This window comes from Coregonus clupeaformis, chromosome 26, assembly GCF_020615455.1.
Source record: "Coregonus clupeaformis isolate EN_2021a chromosome 26, ASM2061545v1, whole genome shotgun sequence".
Lineage (NCBI taxonomy): Eukaryota > Metazoa > Chordata > Actinopteri > Salmoniformes > Salmonidae > Coregonus > Coregonus clupeaformis.
The window spans coordinates 1,667,914-1,690,900 of record NC_059217.1 but is presented as its reverse complement, the minus strand read 5'-3'; the positions used below and the strand labels follow the sequence as shown (position 1 = coordinate 1,690,900).

Below are 22,987 nucleotides of genomic sequence, written 5' to 3'. Positions count from 1 at the left end.
TAGGATCTCACTTGGTGAAGTCCATAGGACCGAAAATGGATGAATGCAGCAACCATACAGTCATGGGTGGTAACTACAATTGACTCAAAAGTTAAGGTACTCTGGGAAATATCTGAATAAGGCTTTACACTAAGCAGTGTGTTAATTTAACACTGTTCCAGTGTCTGTGTGGGTCCACAGACTCAACACTTCCTCAGTGTTATTTGTTATTGTTTTTAACACTGGAGAATTTGCTGTGTAGATATCGTCATCTAGTCTTTGTTATATTGGAGGGTTGAGGATGAGAAGGATTGTAAGTTAACATGGCCTAATGTATAGGATCATATCAGTCTTGTAGTATTTGTAGTACTTGGGTTGAAGTGTTGTTGGTGTATTCTATGCAAAGGTAGATACTGTAGTTGAGGATTGAAGGTACCAGCTGTCCGTCAACAACTCAAAGCACTGGTTTTAGTCAGAGAGTTGAGATGTCCTCTCCCTCTAAACCTAAATGTATGACCTTAAGAAGCCTAAATGATCTCTTAGCATACCGTAAAATGTCAATTAAACGCTGTCTCAAGCAGCTGCCTGTCCCTTTTAATAGCCAGGCAATGTCACACATTTCAGCAAATAAACGCCTGTTTTAAATGAACGCTGTGTCTAAATTAATTGTTTACGAGGTTACCATTCAATAATTCAGTAATGATTCGAAAAAATGATGGCAATCATCCGTTTTTATCGGCAGTAAGAAATAGCTAGCCATTGGCTGCTAAAGCTGAGAACCGCTAGATAACTGGCAAGCACAAAAACAGTCAACAACTTCAGGACGACAGACCCCTAGAAATCTAGTGGAAAAAGTAAGAACTGCCAAAAAGGTGAAGGAAATGAAGAAATTGATTAAAATCTGGAAGTGAATGCTGGAATTAAACAATTAACTATGCAAATGAGAAAAAGCTGTGTGCATTAAGGAAATAGACACCTGGTTCAAATAGCAGCCTGTCTCTAAGATGCACCTTTTGTGTTCAGTGATTTAAGCAAATAAGTACCCAGGCTAGTTTTACGGTATAAAATGTCCTGGCCACACTGCTACTCATCTCACTGTGAAGTAGAGAAAGAGAGAGAGAGGGTGCTTACATGTGAACCGCTACAGTATATCCATCCGTTTTCAGTAGATCAGTGTCTCTGAGGCTGCGTCCCAAATGGCACCCTATTCCCTATATAGTGCCATTTGGGACACAGCCTCTGTGTCTCTTCTAGTGGGCTGAAATGACCCAGCTTGGGAATTAACAACTGTTGAAAGCAGCGTGGAGAGTCTTAAGCTTTACATTCGAATGAAGCCCACAGAATCACTCTCCCTTTCTTTCTGTGCTTGCTCCTCTCCTCTCTCTCTCTAGCACTTTCTTCCTGTGCACTCTCCCGCCCTCTTTCTCTCTTTCTCACTCTCTATCTCTTGCTGTCACTGTTTCTTACTCTATGCCTTATCTCCCCCCTCTCTTCTCTAACCCTTCATCTCATCTCTCTCCCCCTCATTCCTCTTTTCATCTCTTTCAAACCCTCTACTCTCTCTCCCCTCCCCTCCATCCCTCCACACTGTTTTGAAGCTAGATCCTTTACAGGGATCCTCCTTAGTATTTGTTCTAGTAATGTGCTATTAGATGGGCAGCTTGTGGGTCTCTAGCAGTGGGGGACCTGTCAGATGTTGTTTACACAAATAGAGGCAGGTATGTTGTTGACTAAGTTGCCTCTTACCTTGTGTGTCCTTCGTGATCAACAATGAAGAACCGCGCTAGACAGCAGGCGTGTCCTAATAGCTCAGTTCTTTACTATCGATGCCTTTGTTGCATACTAAAGCACTCTATGATACTTTAATATAGAGTAGTAGTACATACTGTATAGTCAAGAATATGCTTTCAAATGTAGGTCTAAGATAGTTATGTGTCAGGGTACGTTTGTACTGTCATGGTAGCCTGGACCCAATATATTGAGGTGAAATCAAACAATTTAGTTTGGAACCAGGCTACTGTCATGGGCGGAGACAGGCTGAGACTGAGAGGAATGTTGGAATTCCAGGCTAACAGACTGACTAACTTCAGGTGTACAGACATTTACACAACCAGGCTTTCTGAAAACCTTGGTGCTTTTTCTCTATCCCCCCGTTATCTCTCTCCTAATCCTTCTTTACCCTATTCTCCCCTCCTTTTCCTCTCTTCCCCCTTTAACATGAATCATCCCTCTGGTATTGGTTGTTGGGTATGACACACCAACCTCCCCCATCTTCTCCCTACAGGTTCCAGTGCCCTCAGTTGTCCGAACACTCCAAGTTAGTTTTCATTCCTTCTTTGTTTTCTACCTATTTAAGCATATCCCCATCCTCTCTCTCTCTCTCTGTCTCTCTGTCTCTCTCTCTCTCTCTGTCTCTCTCTGTCTGTCTCTCTCTCTCTCTCTCTCTCTCTCTGTCTCTCTCTGTCTCTCTCTCTCTCTCTCTCTCTCTCTCTCTGTCTCTCTCTCTCTCTCTCTCTCTCTCTCTCTCTCTCTCTCTCTCTCTCTCTCTCTCTGCCTCTCTCTCTCTCTGTCTCTGCCTCTCTCTCTGTGTCTCTGCCTCTCTCTCTCTCTCTGTCTCTGCCTCTCTCTCTCTCTCTGTCTCTCTCTCTCTCTCTCTGTCTCTGTCTCTCTCTCTCTCTGTCTCTGTCTCTCTCTGTCTCTGTCTCTCTCTCTGTCTCTGTCTCTCTCTCTGTCTCTGTCTCTCTCTCTGTCTCTCCGTCTCTCTGTCTCTCTGTCTCTCTGTCTCTCTGTCTCTCTCTCTCTGTCTCTCTGTCTCTCTGTCTCTCTGTCTCTGTCTCTCTGTCTCTCTGTCTGTCTCGCTCTCTCTCTCTCTCTCTCTCTCTCTCTCTCTCTCTCTCTCTCTCTCTCTCTCTGTGTCTCTCTCTCTCTCTCTGTCTCTCTCTCTGTCTCTCTCTCTGTCTGTCTCTCTCGCTCTCTGTCTCTCTCTCTCTGCCTCTCTGTCTCTCTCTCTCTGCCTCTCTGTCTCTCTCTCTCTGCCTCTCTCTCTCTCTCTGCTCTCTCTCTCTCTCTCTCTGCCTCTGTCTCTCTCTCTCTGCATCTGTGTCTCTCTCTCTGCCTCTGTCTCTCTCTCTCTGCCTCTCTCTCTCTCTCTCTCTCTCTGCCTCTCTCTCTCTCTGTCTGTCTGTCTGTCTGTCTGTCTGTCTGTCTCTCTCTCTCTTCTCTCTCTATCTGATATCTGAGTCACTCTAAATCAGTTTTCTCAGTAGCACAATCAAAGCTCAGACTGTGCCTCAGGGGGAGTTGGGATATGCAAAAAATACATTTCCAATTCACACATGTACAAGTGTGTATTATACGTATGTGTGAATTGTAAATGTATTTTTTGCATATCCCAACTCCCCCTGAGGCACAGTCTGAGCTGTAATAGAAGAAATATAAGCACCCATCAATTAGTATTAGTACTGATCATGTTCTGTATATACAGTAGTTAGTTTATGTAGTCAGTGAATGTTGCACCAAAACCTACAGGAAGTGTTATGATGGTGCTACTTTGGGAGCTGAGGTGGAACACCCCACTCCCCTCCTCCAACAACACCCACCTCCACCCTCTCTAATCATTCTCCACTGCTGTTTTCTGTATGTCACCCACTAAGGCCATCTCATCTCAGCTCCATGCTAGCTGCACCTTCTCTGTGAACATTTGATTCCCCCCCCCCCCCCCTCCCCACTAGTCGTATCACTTCCTTTCCACAGGCTGGCCTCAGAACTTTCACCTGGCTGATAACTATCCACAGTGTTTGATTGGATGGTTGGATGGCTGTTTGTGGGAGGTCAGGGGTTATAGGAGAGAGTCAGGGGTTAGAGGTCAGAGCTTAGGGTCTTTAATAATAATCCTATAAGATGATAACGCAGTTATATACATAGAGGTTCTTGAATATAATACAATCAATTTATTCTTTGAATAAATATTAAATGTTTGAGACATTTTGTGTCTGTGTTTGTTGTTTAGTGGTGTCTAGGTCTCTGTCTGTTCTGTCATTTTGGAGGATAATCCATTTGTTATTGATTTGAGGAGAAAGCCGAGATGAAAGATTGTTCCTGCATGAAGTCCTAAGCTCTTGCCGCTGAATGAGATTATATATACTGTACATGTATGTGTTCTGTAAGTCCCGCACTTTGAGGTTACAATTTCAGCATCATTAGTTTCAGGATCAATAGCTATACAGTGGGGAAAAAAAGTATTTAGTCAGCCACCAATTGTGCAAGTTCTCCCACTTAAAAAGATGAGAGAGGCCTGTAATTTTCATCATAGGTACACGTCAACTATGACAGACAAAATCAGAAAAAAAAATCCAGAAAATCACATTGTAGGATTTTTAATGAATTTATTGGCATATGATGGTGGAAAATAAGTATTTGGTCAATAACAAAAGTTTCTCAATACTTTGTTATATACCCTTTGTTGGCAATGACACAGGTCAAACGTTTTCTGTAAGTCTTCACAAGGTTTTCACACACTGTTTCTGGTATTTTGGCCCATTCCTCCATGCAGATCTCCTCTAGAGCAGTGATGTTTTGGGGCTGTCGCTGGGCAACACAGACTTTCAACTCCCTCCAAAGATTTTCTATGGGGTTGAGATCTGGAGACTGGCTAGGCCACTCCAGGACCTTGAAATGCTTCTTACGAAGCCACTCCTTCGTTGCCCGGGCGGTGTGTTTGGGATCATTGTCATGCTGAAAGACCCAGCCACGTTTCATCTTCAATGCCCTTGCTGATGGAAGGAGGTTTTCACTCAAAATCTCACGATACATGGCCCCATTCATTCTTTCCTTTACACGGATCAGTCGTCCTGGTCCCTTTGCAGAAAAACAGCCCCAAAGCATGATGTTTCCAACCCCATGCTTCACAGTAGGTATGGTGTTCTTTGGATGCAACTCAGCATTCTTTGTCCTCCAAACATGACGAGTTGAGTTTTTACCAAAAAGTTATATTTTGGTTTCATCTGACCATATGACATTCTCCCAATCCTCTTCTGGATCATCCAAATGCACTTCAGACGGGCCTGGACATGTACTGGCTTAAGCAGGGGGACACGTCTCGCACTGCAGGATTTGAGTCCCTGGCGGCGTAGTGTGTTACTGATGGTTGGCTTTGTTACTTTGGTCCCAGCTCTCTGCAGGTCATTCACTAGGTCCCCCGTGTGGTTCTGGGATTTTTGCTCACCGTTCTTGTGATCATTTTGACCCCACGGGGTGAGATCTTGCGTGGAGCCCCAGATCGAGGGAGATTATCAGTGGTCTTGTATGTCTTCCATTTCCTAATAATTGCTCCCACAGTTGATTTCTTCAAACCAAGCTGCTTACCTATTGCAGATTCAGTCTTCCCAGCCTGGTGCAGGTCTACAATTTTGTTTTTGGTGTCCTTTGACAGCTCTTTGGTCTTGGCCATTGTGAAGTTTGGAGTGTGACTGTTTGAGGTTGTGGACAGGTGTCTTTTATACTGATAACAAGTTCAAACAGGTGCCATTAATACAGGTAACGAGTGGAGGACAGAGGAGCCTCTTAAAGAAGAAGTTACAGGTCTGTGAGAGCCAGAAATCTTGCTTGTTTGTAGGTGACCAAATACTTATTTTCCACCATAATTTGCAAATAAATTCATAAAAAAATCCTACAATGGGATTTTCTGGAATTTTTTTCTCAATTTGTCTGTCATAGTTGACGTGTACCTATGATGAAAATTACAGGCCTCTCTCATCTTTTTAAGTGGGAGAACTTGCACAATTGGTGGCTGACTAAATACTTTTTTTCCCCACTGTATATAACCTGGTAGCAACTGTATGTGGTATATTTTCTTTCCAGAATCACATGTTATTTGTGAATAAAGTGTTTTGCTTTGTGATAATACCATTACTAATGTATTAAGATGTTGTCTTATCTAGCTATAGCAAGGGATAGTTTTAACTTAACATTTCATGGAAAAATGGAAAGTGACCTGTTGTTAAAACATAATGCTCTGAACGCCTCCTGACCCCTCCCACTCGTACTTATGTTGCTGTGGGCTACAGCCAACCAACAGCATGCTGATGCACTCACTTGCTCACTCACTCCTTTCACAGGAGTGACCCACAGCATGGTGTTGTAGAGCTAGACTTAGATTTCACCTCTCTCTCTCTCTCTCTCTCTCTCTCTCTCTCTCTCTCTCTCTCTCTCTCTCTCTCTCTCTCTCTCTCTCTCTCTCTCTCTCTCTCTCTCTCTCTCTCTCTCTCTCTCTCTCTCTCTCTCTCTCTCTCCACACACTTCTTTCCATATCACCACTCTCAATGAGCTCTGTGCTTTGTCATTGCACATGCATCAGTTCTCTGGTTGCATATCTCACATTCAGTGTGCATATGTCTGTTGCGTGCGGGTGGTGCATGCATGTGTGCAGGTTAGCTTTTTCATCATGAATCTTTTTCTGGAGGCAGCTCTGCAGAACGGACACTAGCTGGCACAGCCACAAAGTAATACAATCTGATTTTAAACCTAACCTTACCCTTAACCACACTGCTAACCCTAATGCCTAACCCTAACCTTAAGTTAAGAACAAAAAGCACATTTTGTTTTCATAAATGTTTACAATATAGCCAATTTTGACTTTGCAGCTGGCCCATCTAGCAGAAATCGCTCAGTTCTTCCTCCAGGACAAGACTCATCCCTATAAACGTCAACCTGCTGCAAGTGTGTGTGCGTCCATATATCACACTGTGTTATACGCTTCATCCATAGCTGAAGGAAAGTTTTATTTACTGCTGTAAATAGGTAACCCTCTTCCTCTCTCCTTCAGGGATGAGGGAGCACCCTCCCATCTCCACTACTGATCTGGCTAGCCACTTGGAGCGACTTAAGGCCAACGACGGACTCCGCTTCTCACAGGAGTATGAGGTAACTACCCCTGCTCTGCCCAGCTGACCACCACTGGTTGTCTACAACTCAGTTCGCTCATATACTGTGGTCTCTATAGTCTCCAGATCTATAGTCTCTCTCAACAGACTAGCTTGACACTCTGATTATGGCTCACACACTGCCCTGCAACCACTGGCTGTCTTTATCACTACACTCTTAGAAAAGAAGGTGCTATTTAGAACCTAAAAGGGTTCTTCGGCTGTCCCCATAGGATAACCCTTTGAAGAACCCTTTTTGGTTCCAGGTAGAACCCTTTCGGTAACGATGACACAGTCGATGACGTGGCACGCAACCATTGGTTGATGCATACAATGTCTCGGCAGGGGAACGCAACCATTGGGCGGATTCGATTATGATGAGCCACGGGGCACCGGCCTATGGCCTGTGACGTGAATGGGCAAAAGCGGTGACCGAGGAGTGCCCTTCTCAAATCAAACAGTAATCTGCGCCGCTCGGTTATGTTGTCAACAAGGCAGCATGGTGCATCATTCAGTAACATACAACATATATGTAAAACATATGGGCGGCAGGTAGCTTAGTGGTTAAGAGCGTTGTGCCAGTAACCGAAAGGTCGCTGGTTCTAATCCCCGAGTCGACTAGGTGAAAAATCTGTCGATGTGCCCTTGAGCAAGGCACTTAACCCTAATTGCTCCAGTAAGTCGCTCTGGATAAGAGCGTCTGCTAAAATGTTAAATATACTTTTCCATAAAATATATGTTAGAATTTTCAAACTAGTTTTCATTGGGATAAAGCAATTTTTGCATGTGAAAACACAGAATCTTACTCATTAAGAGTCATTGCTTCTCCATATATGTATTCTTAAATTCCATTCCTTACTTAGATTGTGTGTATTGGGTATATGTTGTGAAATTGTTAGATATTAATGCACTGTCGGAGCTAGAAGCACAAGCATTTCGCTACACCCGCAATAACATCTGCTAAACACGTGTATGTGACAAATACAAATTGATTTGATTACTCCACGTTCTTAATTACGTCACTTTCGTTTTGAGCCGACTTCGCAGTGGGCTTTGAACGGGGCACCTGGCTCACGCCCCCTAGGCAGCCTGATTCCAAAACAAATGCAATCAACTTTCACCCAGTGCAAAACACACCTACCCGGGCACACGGGCCAGATTAATCGCATCCCCTTATTGTCTGCTTATTGCCCCTGCCCCGCGGAGGGTTTGCCCCAGAGCGAACTGGCAACATTTTGCCAGTGAAATATATTTTGCCAGTGAGATGTTTCGCTCTGGGGCATCCCCTCCACGGGGCGGGGGCAATAAGCAGACCTGAGTGGGCCTGCCCTGATCCTAAAATAATTAGGGGGTGTCTCGCTTTCTGTCTCTGCCTCGAATTTCTTCCCTGTTGTCAGCTAGTGATAGCAAAGATGATCTATTATATTGACAAGAGGTTCAAGTACTGCTCTAACAATGAAAATACTCCTCAAAGATGGAAGGCAGGCGGGAGGAGACGAGATCAGGTGGGATCATTCTAGCCAATGAGAGGGCAGATACGTGTGTGAACAACAGGTATAACTAAGTTGTTTTTCTCAAAGTTGCAGAATGCCAGGTTGTACATTTGTAACAACCTAAACATTACTCTGTGATCAAATAAGAATTTGACACTCTCTCATAGACCTCCATGCAAAAAGGTCTGCTTATCTCGTGGAGACGATTTTGGGCGGAGGTAATCCTCTCGCTTTGCCTCTTCCTCTCTGGTGATAGCTAGGGATAGTGATGCACAAGCTAGGCCTATTTCAAACATTGTCGTCTACACACACTTTGTTCTGCCATTTAGAACAGAGTGTGAGTCTGTGATTGGCCTCTAACACACACATTTGTATAAGTATAATCCTAATACAGTCATCACTACTCAAAGTGTAGTAGTCCTCAGAGTACTGTGAGTGTCTTTAATAGGTTATGAATACTGTTTAAATTAAGTTTGGTTGGGATAGAAGGCCAGACTATGTCAACTGTTTAAAGGGTTTACAAAGCAATTAGGTAAAATTATGCAAATAGCTAGTAAAAAGTCTGAGCTAAAATTCTCACACATAGACCTTTATTCTTAATTGCCTACGATTAGTGATTCATGATCACTGCCTGCTAATGTGTGGTGAGTGCTGCCTTGCGCCAGTCCAAGACTCTCACTAAGGAATCCTTCATTCTCCCTGCCTGCGCTGTACTCAGACAGGTGAAAACAATGACAGTTGTTAGTTGATTGTGCCTTACACTGTTTGGCACATTCTGTCCAACTCCAACGTTTCCTCATTAGTGGGGACTGAGGCCTTCTGCTGACACAGAGGAAGGAAGCAACACCATATGCTCAGGGAGCGTCAATTCAGCCAGAGATGACAAATTTATGATTGGGACTTTGCAAACAATTTATGAGAGGGCTTGGCTGGTAATGTACGCTGGGGAGTGACAACAGAAATAAATCAGGCTTTTCACCAGACACAATTACATCCTAATGTGCCTCGCTAGATTAGGATATCATCGGATAAAGAATGGGAGATGCTTTTTAAATACTGCTGTGCCGCTGCTGCATCGCTCAGTTATAGCAAATCATAGGTCTGTTTAACATTTCTAGTGCGTTCGATCCACTGTATTGCCTGTGTGGCTGTTTTTCCCTCAGTGGATCTGTAGACAGGTGCCATAAATAACAACAAGCGCACACAGCCATGCGCACACACATACGCACACACACACACTGTAAGACTTTTCTGTAATTTCAACAGTAAAACACTTTAGAATGGACAGTAAAATATTGTACATTTGTTTTACAGCACACTGTAAGACTTTTCTGTTATTTCAATAGTAAAACACTGTAGAACGCACAATAAAATACCTTAAATGTGTTTTACAGAGTTATGGTGCATTGTGGGAAAATTTTGTGGGCGGGGAAGAGTCTCTGGCTTATTAACATATTTTAAGGCGTGCATTGTAAGAGGCTATATTTGTTGACCCGTGAGTGAGAATGCTGTATCCACAGAGAATACAGTAATATACTGTATTTTAGAAAGCTTGAACTTCTCTCCCCCTACACCTGCACCCTTTGTTCTGCCATTTAGAACAGAGTATGAGTCTGTGATTGGCCTCTAACACACACATTTGTATAAGTATAATCCTAATACAGTCATCACTACTCAAAGTGTAGTAGTCCTCAGAGTACTGTGAGTGTCTTTAATAGGTTATGAATACTGTTTAAATGACATTTCAATGGTGAGGGTTGGGATAGAAGCCCAGACTATGTCAACTGTTGTCTTTTAAAGGGTGAACAAAGCAATTAGGTAGTAAAAGTCTGAGCTAAAGTTCTCACTCTGGTTTGTATGGGCAACACACACGCACACATATACACACACACCTTTATTTTTAATTGCCTACGATGAGTGATTCATGATCACTGCCAGCTACTGAGTGGTGAGTGCTGCCTTGTGCCAGTCCAAGACTCTCACTAAGGAATCCTTCATTCTCCCTGCCTGCGCTGTATTCAGACAGGTGAAAACAATGACAGTTGTTAGTTGATTGTGCCTTACTCTGTTTGGCACATTCTGTCCAACTCCAACGTTTCCTCAGTAGTGGGGACTGATGCCTTTTGCTGACCTAGAGGAAGGAAGCAACACCATATGCTCAGGGAGCGTTGATTCAGCCAGAGATGACAAATTTAGGATTGGGAATTTGCAAACAATTTATGAGAGAGCTTGGCTGGTAATGTACACTGGGGAGTGACCACAGGTATTAACCAGGCTTTTCACCCGACATAATCACCTCCTAATGTGCCTCGCTAGATTAGGATCTCATCCCAAAAAAATAATGTGAGATGCTTTTTAAATACTGCTGTGCCGCTGCTGCATCGCTCAGTTATAGCAAATGATAGGTCTGTTTAACATTTCTAGTGCATTTGATCTACTGCATAGCCCATGTGGCTGTTTTTCCCTCGGTGGATCTGTAGACAGGTGCCATAAATAACAACACACACACACACACATAGTCTTGTACAGCTAACCTTGTGGGGACACACATTTCAGTCCCATTAAAAATCCTATTTTCCCTAACCCTAAACCTAAATCTAACCCTAACCCTAGCTCCTAACCCTAACCTTAAAACTAACCCTAGCTCCTAACCCTTAACATAATTCAAACCCTAACACTAATTGTAACCTTAACGTAATTCAAACCCTAACACTAATTCTAACTAATTCTAACTAATTCTACTTCTCAGTATTTGAGGAATTCGACAAACCTTGTCCTGAAAATCTATAGTAAATTACTGGCCAATTGCTGCCATTAATTTTACTGTAATTCAGAATACAGTACCATACTGCATTTTGAACATGAGTGGGAGTATGGTATTGTTGTTTCTGACTCATTAACATATTTTGAGGTTTGTCTTGTAAGAGACTATATTTGTTGCACCCGTTAGTGAGAATGCTGTACGAATTTAACTGATATGTGGTAGTAATTCCGTAAGAACATATTTATCTAGGGAACAGATCAGAGTGGGAGCAAGTCTCAAACCTTTAATGATTGAGTGGCTAGCCATGCCGTTTTGATCTGTTTTGATTGTAATCACTATCAGTTTAGTAGTGATGGGAAACCGAGGCTTTCTGAAGGCTTCGGCGCTTTCACCAAATTGTGCTGAAGAACGGTTAATTATCTGTTCACAATGCACTTTAGTGACATCTGCTGGTCAGCAATAAATAGCAGCGTGTGATTATCAGATAGAGGTATTTTTTCTCTGTTGTATCCGTCATAACATTGTGGTGCAGCGGTAAGTTGTTTGCTTTAGTAGCCTATAATCAGTTGGAATACCAGGTTTGTATCTTACATCATGCTTCCCTTTTTTTGCCTTCAAGTTCTCTTTTTCAAAAATGGAATCTATGGCATTATTTAGGATGCTTAAGACAGAAGCTTATACTATACTAAATAAAACAAATTATTTTAACAGCAATGCAGAAAGAACAATTTTCAAAATAGTGTGCCTTCAACGGGATTCAACCTCATACCCTCACATCCCTGAATGTTCCCTACTCTACCTGCTAAACTACCAGTCAGGTGAAACCTTTTGTACACAATCATAACAATATGTAAGTACGACGAAATCAGTGGGATCTCGCATTTTGCAACACACGGTTTGAAAAAGCACGTGATCAAATTAAGCTTCAGACGTCATTGGTGACGTACTTCTGATAAAGTGATACACGCATCGGCACACTGCTTCGAAGTTAGCTTCTTAGCGATTTCAACTCATGCCTCGGAGCTCCGGTATCAAGAGTAACATCACTACAGTTGACTCCAACCTCTCCACAATGGCAAAGACCAGAGAATAGAGCTTTTTGGTCTAAATTCCACTCACCGTGTTTGGAGGAAGAAGAAGGATGAGTACAACCCCAAGAACACCATCCCAACCGTGAAGCATGGAGGTGGAAACATCATTCTTTGGGGATGCTTTTCTGCAAAGGGGACAGGACGACTGCACCGTATTGAGGGGAGGATGGATGGGGCCATGTATCGCGAGATCTTGGCCAACAACCTCCTTCCCTCAGTAAGAGCATTGAAGATGGGTGGTGGCTGGGTCTTCCAGCATGACAACGACCCGAAACACACAGCCAGGGCAACTAAGGAGTGGCTCCGTAAGAAGCATCTCAAGGTCCTGGAGTGGCCTAGCCAGTCTCCAGACCTGAACCCAATAGAAAATCTTTGGAGGGATCTGAAAGTCCGTATTGCCCAGCGACAGCCCCAAAACCTGAAGGATCTGGAGAAGGTCTGTATGGAGGAGTGGGCCAAAATCCCTGCTGCAGTGTGTGCAAACCTGGTCAAGACCTACAGGAAACGTATGATCTCTGTAATTGCAAACAAAGGTTTCTGTATCAAATATTAAGTTCTGCTTTTCTGATGTATCAAATACTTATGTCATGCAATAAAATGCAAAATAATTACAAAAAAATCATACAATGTGATTTTCTGGATTTTTGTTTTAGATTCTGTCTCTCACAGTTGAAGTGTACCTATGATAAACATTACAGACCTACATGCTTTGTGAGTAGGAAAACCTGCAAAATTGGCAGTGTATCAAATACTTGTTCTCCCCACTGTACATATGAGATGAGTAGTGCAAGATATGTAAACATGATTAAAGTGACTAGTGTTCCATTTCTTAAAGTGTCCAGTGATTTCAATAGGCAGCAGCAGCCTCTAATGTGCTAGTGATGGCTATTTAACAGTCTGATGGCCTTGAGATAACAGCTGTTTTTCATTCTCTCGGTCCCAGCTTTGATGCAACTGTACTGACCTCGTCTTCTGGATGATAGCGGGGTGAACAGGCAGTTGCTCGGGTGGTTGATGTCCTTAATGATCTTTTTGGACTTCCTGTGACATCAGGTGCTGTAGGTGTCTTGGAGGGCGGGTAGTTTGCCCCCGGTAATGTGTTTGGCAGACCGCACCACCTTCTGGAGAGCCCTGCAGTTGCGGGCGGTGCAGTTGCCGTACCAGGCAGTGATACAGCCCGACAGGATGCTCTCAATTGTGCATCTGTAAAAGTTTGTGAGGGTTTTAGGTGCCAAGCCAAATTTCTTCAGCCTCCTGAGGCTGAAGAGGCTCTGTTGCGCCTTCTTCACCATACTGTCTGCGTGGGTGGACCATTTCAGTTTGTCAGTGATGTGTTCGCCAAGGAACTTGAAGCTTTCCACCTTCTCCACTGCGGTCCCGTCAATGTGGATAGCGGGGTGCACCCTCTGCTGTTTCCTGAAGTCCACGATCATCTCCTTTGTTTTGTTGACGTTGAGTGAGAGGTTATTTTCCTGGCACCACACTCCCAGAGTCCTCACCTCCTCCCTGTAGGCGGTCTCGTCATTGTTGGTAATCAAGCCTACTACTGTTGTGTCGTCTGCAAACTTGATGATTGAGTTGAAGGCGTGCTTGGCCACGCAGTCATAGTCATGGGTTAACAGGGAGTACAGGTGGGGGCTGAGCATGCACCCTTGTGGGGCCCCAGTGTTGAGGATCAGTGAAGTGGAGATATTGTTTCCTACGTTCTATGATAAATACAACAAACAATGTCTTTCAGCCACTCGGCCAGACAGACTGTCAGCCGTATTGTATGTGCAGATGTGTGCGTGACTGTGTGTGTGTGTGTGTGTGTAAGCAAATTTTTTACAGTTTGTACTGTATCAGTGCATGTGTGGGTGGTGTGTTTGGGCATGTTAGCAGGGAAATAGCTTATTATAATCCTGCACTATTATCACCCTCCTTAGAGAAGCTGTTTAAATAAAAATTTTATTTGTTATATAAACAGAATAGTACACCGTGCTACCTGTGTAGCTAACTGAAGCAGTAATATAGAAGTATGTTAAGCATTACAAAAGACACAATATAAGTAGTGAATGCCACAAATGGCAGGGTCCATAGGGCTCTAGTCAAAACTAGTGCACTATATATGGAATAATATTGGGCCATTTGGGCCACAGTCAGTTACTGTATGAAGTGTATTGACAGGATTTGATATCAGCTGAAATACAGGAGCTATTCTTGAAGCATCACCGTGCTGCTGGTTTAGGATGCAGCTTGTGGAAAACACACACACACACACACACACACACACACACACACACACACACACACACACACACACACACACACACACACACACACACACACAGCTAGTGGAAAACAAGCTGAGGGCTCTTCAAATGTCAAAGTCAATTTTCCTCGCCTATGTAAATTCAGCCTCTTGTGCCAAACGTTAGCATGGTATCTCTGCCTCACAGAGGTACACATGGTGGCGGCCCTCTGGGCTTTTGTCTTTTTATCTGACTGTTTTGTGGGTTCCTGTTTTGTTTCTGGGAGGAATGGAAATGCGGCAGTGTCGGCAAGAGAGCGTGATTGCAGTGACATCCACGGTAACTGATATTCACATCCGCGGGGCGCATTAGCAATAATGTGTGTGATTTGTCAGAGCAACGCAGCAAAGGCTTTACCTAATAGGCTGTTAAATAAGATGTGCGCTCAACCTCTCTCACCAATGTCATTCTTATCGGCAGTCAGACTGGGGCCCACGTGCCTTCCCAGCCAGTCAGTCAGGAGGAAACAACCAGAATGTGCAGCCTTTTTTCAGTGTGTGTGTGTGTGTGTGTGTGTGTGTGTGTGTGTGTGTGTGTGTGGGAGAAAAGGGGGTTGCGGAGAGAGTATGTATTTGTTTTTCAGTATGATGTGAGATCAGTGATCAGAACAGAATGGTCAATAATGAATAACAATGTAGTGTTTATCATTATTTAGTTGGACCAGAGCCTTTTTCCAATGCCAGGGATCAATACAGTTCTCAGATGAATCATCAACCTGCATGGCCGTGGCTAACCCATGCCCGGCCTGCCGTATGTTCCGCTCTCCCTCACTGTGTCAGATACTGTAGTATGAACTACTTCTATATACTGTATGTATTTGTGGAGTACTCTATACTACATTGTTCCACCAAGAAACATTGTTTCAACTTCTTTCAATGGTCTCTGGACAGCCTCCTCATTTTCTTCTTCCTTATTTGAAAACAATAGTAATATCTGATTTGTACTAGCTTGTTATAGTGTAGATATTTCCTATGTTTGGGGTACGGCCACAGTGTTCTAATTCATCCTGAGGGTTCTGCCCTCTCTGTGTGGAGGGGCTTGGAGGTCGTGACCTCAGGCTGGGTAGATTCAGGAACGCTGACAAAGAGGTTGTTTCTGCTCTGTTCACCTCCGTGACTCCTTGATTTCATCAGCACAGCTCTCCTTGGCCATTAGGTGGCCCAGAGATGGTAGAGTCACGACCGAGAGGTGATTTTATGACTACAAACAGCCCGGGGGCAAGCCAGAGTGCTGTGGGATCACATAGGGCTGCTTTTATTACAGAACAGACATTGAAAAGGATGGGGAATGAGTTCTGGTGCCTCCATCATCCTTTAGAATGAAACATACTGAACCTACTTTCCTCACAAAACACTGCAAGGCTATTGAGTTTAAAAAAATATTACAGGAAATATTACAATATCTCTTCTTCCTCCTCTCTCTCTGTCTCTCTCTCCTTCCCCCTAACCCCCTTTCTCCCTCCCTCCCCCTCTCTCTCTTTCCCTCCCTCCCTCCATCTCTCTTTCCCTCCCTCCCTCCATCTCTCTACCCCCCTCCTTCCCCCTCTCTATCTCCCCTTCTCTCTCTCCCTCGCCCTCTCTCCCTCCATCCCTCCTCCCATCAGTCTGTAGACCCTGGCCAGCAGTTCACGTGGGAACATTCTAACCTGGAAGTAAACAAGCCAAAGAACCGCTATGCAAATGTCATCGCCTACGACCACTCCAGGGTTATCCTCACCTCCGTCGACGGTATGTTTGGTGGATTTGTTGTTGTTGTGAGGCATTTTCAAGGTTTATTTCACTTTTTAAGGCTGGATGTGGGGAGGTAATGTGTTATTAAATAATTGAGCATATCTCAATAAAGAGTTTTTGGGTTGTTGTTTTGGTGTTTTGAGGTGAGGTGTTTTAAGGTGATGTTTTACTTTTTAGGGAGGGGTGGTGGGAGGTATTGTGATGTTATTAACTAAGTGAGGCTGTCTCAATAAAGAACATCCAAAGCCAAGTCTGTAGACAGCAAAGACATAAGTCACAACAACAACAATATATCTCTCAACCCAATCCCCAGGTGTGACAATGCTTCTCCCTCACTTACTGTCCGTCTGTCTCAGTTTGGAGTCAGTCAGTGATATACATGTAATTGCATCCTACTGGTTGTGAATGCGTCTCTCTTCTCTCTAATGTGTGGTGATGTGTGGGACTGTTTCATGCTGGGGAGGGGGTGTTGATACCGTGTTGAAACCCTGCTAGGTGGCATCCCAAATGGCATCCTATCCCCTGTATATAGCACACTATTGTACTATATAGTACACTACCCTATGGGCCCTGGTCAAAAGTAGTGCACTATAAAGGGAGCCATTTGGGACACAGCTCTATTGTTTCCTAACACTGCCTTCCTTCACCGTGCTACAGGAGTGCCAGGTAGCGACTACATCAATGCTAACTACATAGACGGCTACAGGAAGCAGAACGACTACATCGCTACACAGGGCCCGCTTCCTGAAACCTTGAGTGACTTCTGGAGGATGGTATGGGAGCAGAGGACCAACACTATCGTCATGATGACCAGACTGGAGGAGAAGTCACGGGTGAGTGACCACACACACACACACACACACACACACACACACACACACACCCCCCACTCTCCCCCCACACACGTCCTGACCATTGATTCACCCTCTGCAGTCATTGACCCTGCACTCACAGACTATAACAGTCCCAGTAGTCTCACCCTGGCTCTCTAATGGACAGAAGGTGTGAGTGTCGACTGTTAGGTGGCAAAACCCTAATCGAGGTATTTCAATTGACTCGGTAAATAACACTGTGACTGCATGATGGCAGCAAGAGAGAAGGAAGTGTGTAAGTGAGAAGGGTGTCACACACACTATCACTAGCACCATTAATAACTGTGTTCCCTAAAGGTCATCCTTTCGTGCCACAGCTTCCAACCAAACTTAATATCACACCTGTCTCTCTGACCCCATGAGGGGTCAACTCATCATTAAATTACCTTTCACCTTTGAATCTTTGCCCCTGTGTGTCATCATCTCCACAGCAAGGTGTCTGCTGGTAATATCCCAACCCCACCTCTGTGTCCTCTGATAAACTCTATTTTCGCTGGTTTTGTCTAGAAGGGATACAGCTTTTGTCAAAATTGACTTTTTGTAGCAGGTTTAGGAGAACTTAAGCAGCAGGTTAGGAGAATTAACATAGCATGTTAGTAGAATTAGGAAAAGGGTTATGCTTAGCTAAAATGAAAAATAATTCAACTTTTGACGTCAATTTAACAAAAGCTGTATTAAATCTAGACATGACAATTTTCACCCCTTACTATCAGTCTCACTAGAGAGGAGAGGACCTGAAAGAGAACAGACCACAGGACTGTTCGTAGCGACTGACATGGGGACGGCCGGGACGCAGTGACACCCCCTCCCCTGTGAACAACCAGAGCACAGTACTAGCCTTCAGTAATGTTAGGGACAGCAGTCATTTCCATGCCGGCTAGGGTCCCTGGTCCTAGATTCCCCTAGAGATGGGCCCCTGATCCCCAGCTGGCCATCCCTCTCTGCTTTTCACTCTCTCCCCTCTTTCTCTCTCCTTCTCTCCCTCTATCCCCCTCTATCTCTCCATGACATGGATGACACAGTGGAGCAGAAGCAGCTCAAGCTGTTATCTTTAGATCAGCCCCAGTCCCTTACTGTCCCATTCCCTGAACACTAGCCCCTTCTCTCACCCCCAGTCCTTGCCCCTATTCCCTTACTGTAACTGCAGTAACACTATTCTACACTAAGGCTGAACTTCATTGTTCTTTGCCTGTGTGTGTACAGGTGAAGTGTGACCAGTACTGGCCCAGTCGGGGTACAGAGACTTATGGGATGATCCAGGTGACCATGTTGGACACTGTGGAGCTGGCTACCTATAGCGTACGCACCTTCACCCTCTATAAGGTAAGAGCCATACCTGTAGAGGTATAGTATGTATTGTAGCCCAAGAGTGACCAGCTCTTGACCAGCTGGTGGGCAGTGATCCCAGAATGTATTCTCAAGCATTTATCAAATCTCTTGCTAACTAACTCAGTGTTGCAAATATAAATATTTGTTATAGAGACTACCCAGAATGTGGCCACCAGTGTGTGTTTGTGGTGTTCTGATATGTTGCTCTACCAGAATGGCTCCAGTGAGAAGAGAGAGGTTCGTCAGTTCCAGTTCATGGCCTGGCCGGACCATGGAGTGCCTGAGTACCCTACCCCCACCCTGGCCTTCCTACGCAGGGTCAAGGCCTGCAACCCGACAGACGCAGGGCCCATGGTGGTCCACTGCAGGTAACCCCCATCTCAGACACGTCTCCTTCATTGCGAACATCTGGAATGAAGTCAAAAAAACTGCCCAGAAAAGGGTTCACTGAAGTTGCACTGTTGAGGCTCTTTCCACTGGTGGAAATAAGCGTAAGCCAGAAACATCTCACAAATGTGTCAGAAGAGATATGTGACTTTTCCCACACACATTCACAAACTCTACACACACACACACACACACACATAACATACACACGCATACCGAGACAACACAAACACAAACACACATACATACACACAGACACTTTTACACTCATCATTTGCTGCTGCTATTCTGTTCTTTATTTTACTCATATTATTATCTATCCTGATGCCTAATCACTTTACCCTTCCTTCATGTACATATCTACCTCAAATACCTTGTACCTCTGCACATTGCTCTGGTACTGGTACTCCCTGTATACTGTATAGCTCCGTTCTTGTGTATTTATTTCATTCCTCGTGTTACTATTTTATTTGTATTATTATTTTCATTATTTTAAAACTCTGCATCGTTGGGAAGGGCTCGTAAGCAAGCATTTCACGGTAAAGTCTACACCAGTTGTATTCGGCGCATGTGAAAAAAAATGTTTTCTTTGATTTGTTCCTGTCTGTACATGGCTCTACAGTTACGGTTTCCTGTTTGTCCTCACAGTGCTGGTGTAGGGCGGACCGGTTGCTTCATCGTGATCGAGGCCATGCTGGAGCGTATGAAGCATGAGAAGTCTGTGGATATCTACGGTCATGTGACGTGTATGAGAGCTCAGCGGAACTACATGGTGCAGACGGAGGACCAGTATGTCTTCATCCACGAGGCCCTGCTAGAGGCTGCCACCTGCGGTAACACAGAGGTCCCTGCACGCAACCTGTACGCACACATCCAGAAACTCACCCAGGTCACACCCGGAGACACCGTTACCGCCATGGAGCTAGAGTTCAAGGTAGAGTAACAAAACATGGAGCTTGAGAATATGGGAACAGCCCTGCTTTGTAGCCTGGTCCCAGATGGAAACAATGACCATAGCAGTTGGAAGGACAACACAAACAGTGTGGTAACAGCCCGTCTCCTTGTACATTGCAGTTCAGTTCTATGTTATGAACTTAACTTGAAAGATTGTTGAAGCGCAGCCTTGAAGTCAGACTCGAATGCTAGGGACTTGACTTGTTATGCTTGAATTTAAGTGAAATGACTACAAAATTGGCACAGTTACTAACTGGGGCATTTAGTTAACAAACAATAGTAGTAGAGTTGTTGTTGTCGTTGTCGTCTCAGTGTGTACGATGCAGTGGGAGCAGGAAGTTAATGTCTTAGTGTGTTTGGAACGAGGAGGAGGAGGAGGAGGAGGAGGAGGAGGAGGAGGAGGAGGAGGAGGAGGAGGAGGAGGAATTTTCCTCACCCTCACACTAACTCTGAGATTAATAGAATCTCTTAGGAGGGGTGTTCTGTTTCAGAGGCTTATCTTCTGGACTGGGGATGAGAGACTGAGAGTGAAGAAGGGAGGAAGAGAAGAGAGGGGCTCGGGGGATAGAGAGACAGAGAGAGAGAGAGAGAAAGAGAGTGATCTAGTGAGGGAGGAGTGTTGGGGCAGGCTGACTGTCTGACAGCCTGTCGATAAAGCCTCAGTGGGTTGGAGAGCTGATGCATCCTGGGATTGGGCCTATACCACTGGGCTCCAGCGACTCTATTGGTCCCCCTCAGATACTCACTGTCTGCATTCCAAATGGTACCCTATTCACTATATACTGCACTACTTTTGACTTGGGCCAATAGGGCTCTGAGTAGTGTGCTATGTAGGGATTAGGGTGCCATTTGGGATGCAACAACTCACTGCCTCCCGCTGTAGGAAAACAAAACTGCTCTAACCAGCCTCCTCCTCGGGGACTCACTGCCACAACCCAAATTATGTGGATCAAACTTGTTCAGCAAGCAGGATGATTGTAAATCCGCAGCGAGTATAATTAGGTTTTGATGCTTGGCTCCACTTGCAAATTTGTTTCGCAAGCAAGTTCTGAAATGTACACTTAGTTTTTTTGCTACGACGAAGAATGACATTAGGAGGACCCTGTCAGCAAAGGCAGCAAAAATTTTAAAAACTCTCTCCCCCTCTCATCTGGGAGAAAATGCTTTTACATTTAGCAAGTTTTGTTTTGTTTTGTTATTCCATCGCTTTGGCATGGATATACTGTAGGCCTGTGGATCTCTCTTAACAGCCGTCTCAAATGTTGTGTGAGCATTGTTTTAGACTCCCTGACGTCTCCGTACGTGGCTGTGTCGTCGACACTTAGGATGAGTTTAAAGGAGAGAGAGATAGGCGTTGTCAGTGTCAGCATGATGTTATTTCAAGATTGAGAACAAAGGGGCTTGACTCAAAGCTCATCATTTTCATGCATCAATAATAGTGTTAGCCCCTGTGCCCTCCAACATCACTGCTCATACACAGCAGCGCTAGGTTGGTTGGGATCCCCGGGTTTAGAACTTTGAAAAGACTGGAGTTGGATAGACGGGAAGGAAGGTGGGCGTCAGGGAAAAGCTGTGGCAACAGTTGTCGTCGGGTCAGGGGCAATTTGACTGCACCCCATGGGTGCACTCCATTCTAGTAATTATATTTCCAAGGTTAGGGTTGGTGTTTCTCTACAGTAGCACACCGTTCTTTAATCTGAGCCATGTTTTTAATCCATGCATCCATCTGTGCATCCCTCAACAGTATACCAAAACAAGTAGCGGGGCTGCCATTTTGTAAAAAAAACATCCAAGATTGTATCTTAAATCTGTCCATTCCTCTTCCCTTCCTTCTCCAGAAACTGTCCAACTCTAAAGCACATACCTCAAGATTCATCAGTGCCAGCCTCCCCTGCAACAAGTTGAAGAACCGGCTGGTGAATATCATGCCTTTTGAGTCCACCCGCGTGTGTCTGCAGCCTATCAGAGGTGTGGAAGGCTCCGACTACATTAACGCCAGCTTCATCGACGGATACAGGTGAGAGAGAGGGAGATGAGGAGAGGAGAGAAGGAGGGACGAGAACAGAGGAGAGGAGGAGGGAGGGAGAGGATAGGGGAGAGCAGAGGAGAGGGGAGAGCAGAGAAAGAGAGGAGATTCAGACTGTGAGAAAACGAGAAATGAAATATTCTGAAGACTAGAATAAGTGAGATGGGGGGATGGTGAGAATAGAGGAGATGAAATAGAAATAGAGAAGAGAGAATCCATCCTGCAGACACAGCTCCTCTAATGAGCAAGGATGTGAACCTTTCCTGCAGCGGCTGACAGCAGTGGATTATGGTGTGACATGGAGGCCAGTGTTTTTCTGTCTCTCTTCCCCTAGTCGTGTCAGTTGTCAGGGCAAATTGGTCATAGTGGCAGTACTGTCCATTCCTTGCCACATTTCACCTGTGGTAAATAAATAGGCTGTTTGTGGCAGGTGACAAACCACTCCTGGAAGAGGAAAAAAGTGATTACTTATTGTGATGACTGTTCTTGTCTGCTGATTCCCACATTCCTTTACTGTACGGGAAACACTTTTTTCACGCCACCGATACCAAATTGACTTTTTCGTACTAGGTTAGGAGAACTTACGCAGCAGGTTAGCAGAATGAACGTAGCAGTTTAGGAGACTGAGGTTAAGGTTAGGAAAAGGGTTAGGGTTAACGAAAATGCTCTCCTAACCTGCTATGAAAACTTTGTATCGAAGTAATGTGAAAAGAGTGTACTCCTTTACTGTACAGCTGTGCATCCATTGGAATCTGCCCAGCAACACTCAATGGAAGATACAGTATACTGTTTAAAAAAAGGACGTTTTCAATGTCTTTAAAGACATTTGTTGATATTTGGAAAAAGAACAGTGAAAAGAAGCACCTGTTGTTCTTACTGAGATGGATGGGAAGCTAGGTTTTGAGAATTATGTAAGATACAGCTGGGTGTGTACGTGCATGCAAGTGAGCATTAATGTGTGTGTGTTCAGAGATGGGCAGTATTTCTCTCCCGAGTGGCGCAGTGGTCTAAGGCACTGCATCGCAGTGCTAGTTGTGCCACTAGAGATCCTGGTTCGAATCCAGGCTCTGTCGTAGCCGGCCGCGACCGGGAGACCCATGGGGCGGCACACAATTGGCCCAGCGTCGTCCAGGGTAGGGGAGGGAATGGCC

The 22,987-nt window shown here is 44.6% G+C and overlaps 1 protein-coding gene across 9 annotated transcripts in view; it reads left to right on the top strand.

Annotated features, from left to right (window-relative positions):
* LOC121540500 (receptor-type tyrosine-protein phosphatase F) overlaps positions 1 to 22,987 on the top strand; it is a 422,639-nt gene that overhangs the window by 394,177 nt on the left and 5,475 nt on the right. For 7 of the 9 annotated variants that reach the window (XM_041849427.2, XM_041849426.2, XM_041849423.2 and 4 more), the window contains 8 exons: positions 2,264 to 2,296; positions 6,803 to 6,900; positions 16,142 to 16,265; positions 16,926 to 17,101; positions 18,344 to 18,463; positions 18,683 to 18,837; positions 19,505 to 19,790; positions 21,649 to 21,827. In XM_041849427.2, the coding sequence (XP_041705361.1) occupies positions 2,264 to 2,296; positions 6,803 to 6,900; positions 16,142 to 16,265; positions 16,926 to 17,101; positions 18,344 to 18,463; positions 18,683 to 18,837; positions 19,505 to 19,790; positions 21,649 to 21,827 (1,171 nt within the window). The remainder of the gene's footprint in view (positions 1 to 2,263; positions 2,297 to 6,802; positions 6,901 to 16,141; positions 16,266 to 16,925; positions 17,102 to 18,343; positions 18,464 to 18,682; positions 18,838 to 19,504; positions 19,791 to 21,648; positions 21,828 to 22,987) is intronic. The other 2 variants (XM_041849428.2, XM_041849422.2) reach the window with 1 other exon arrangement.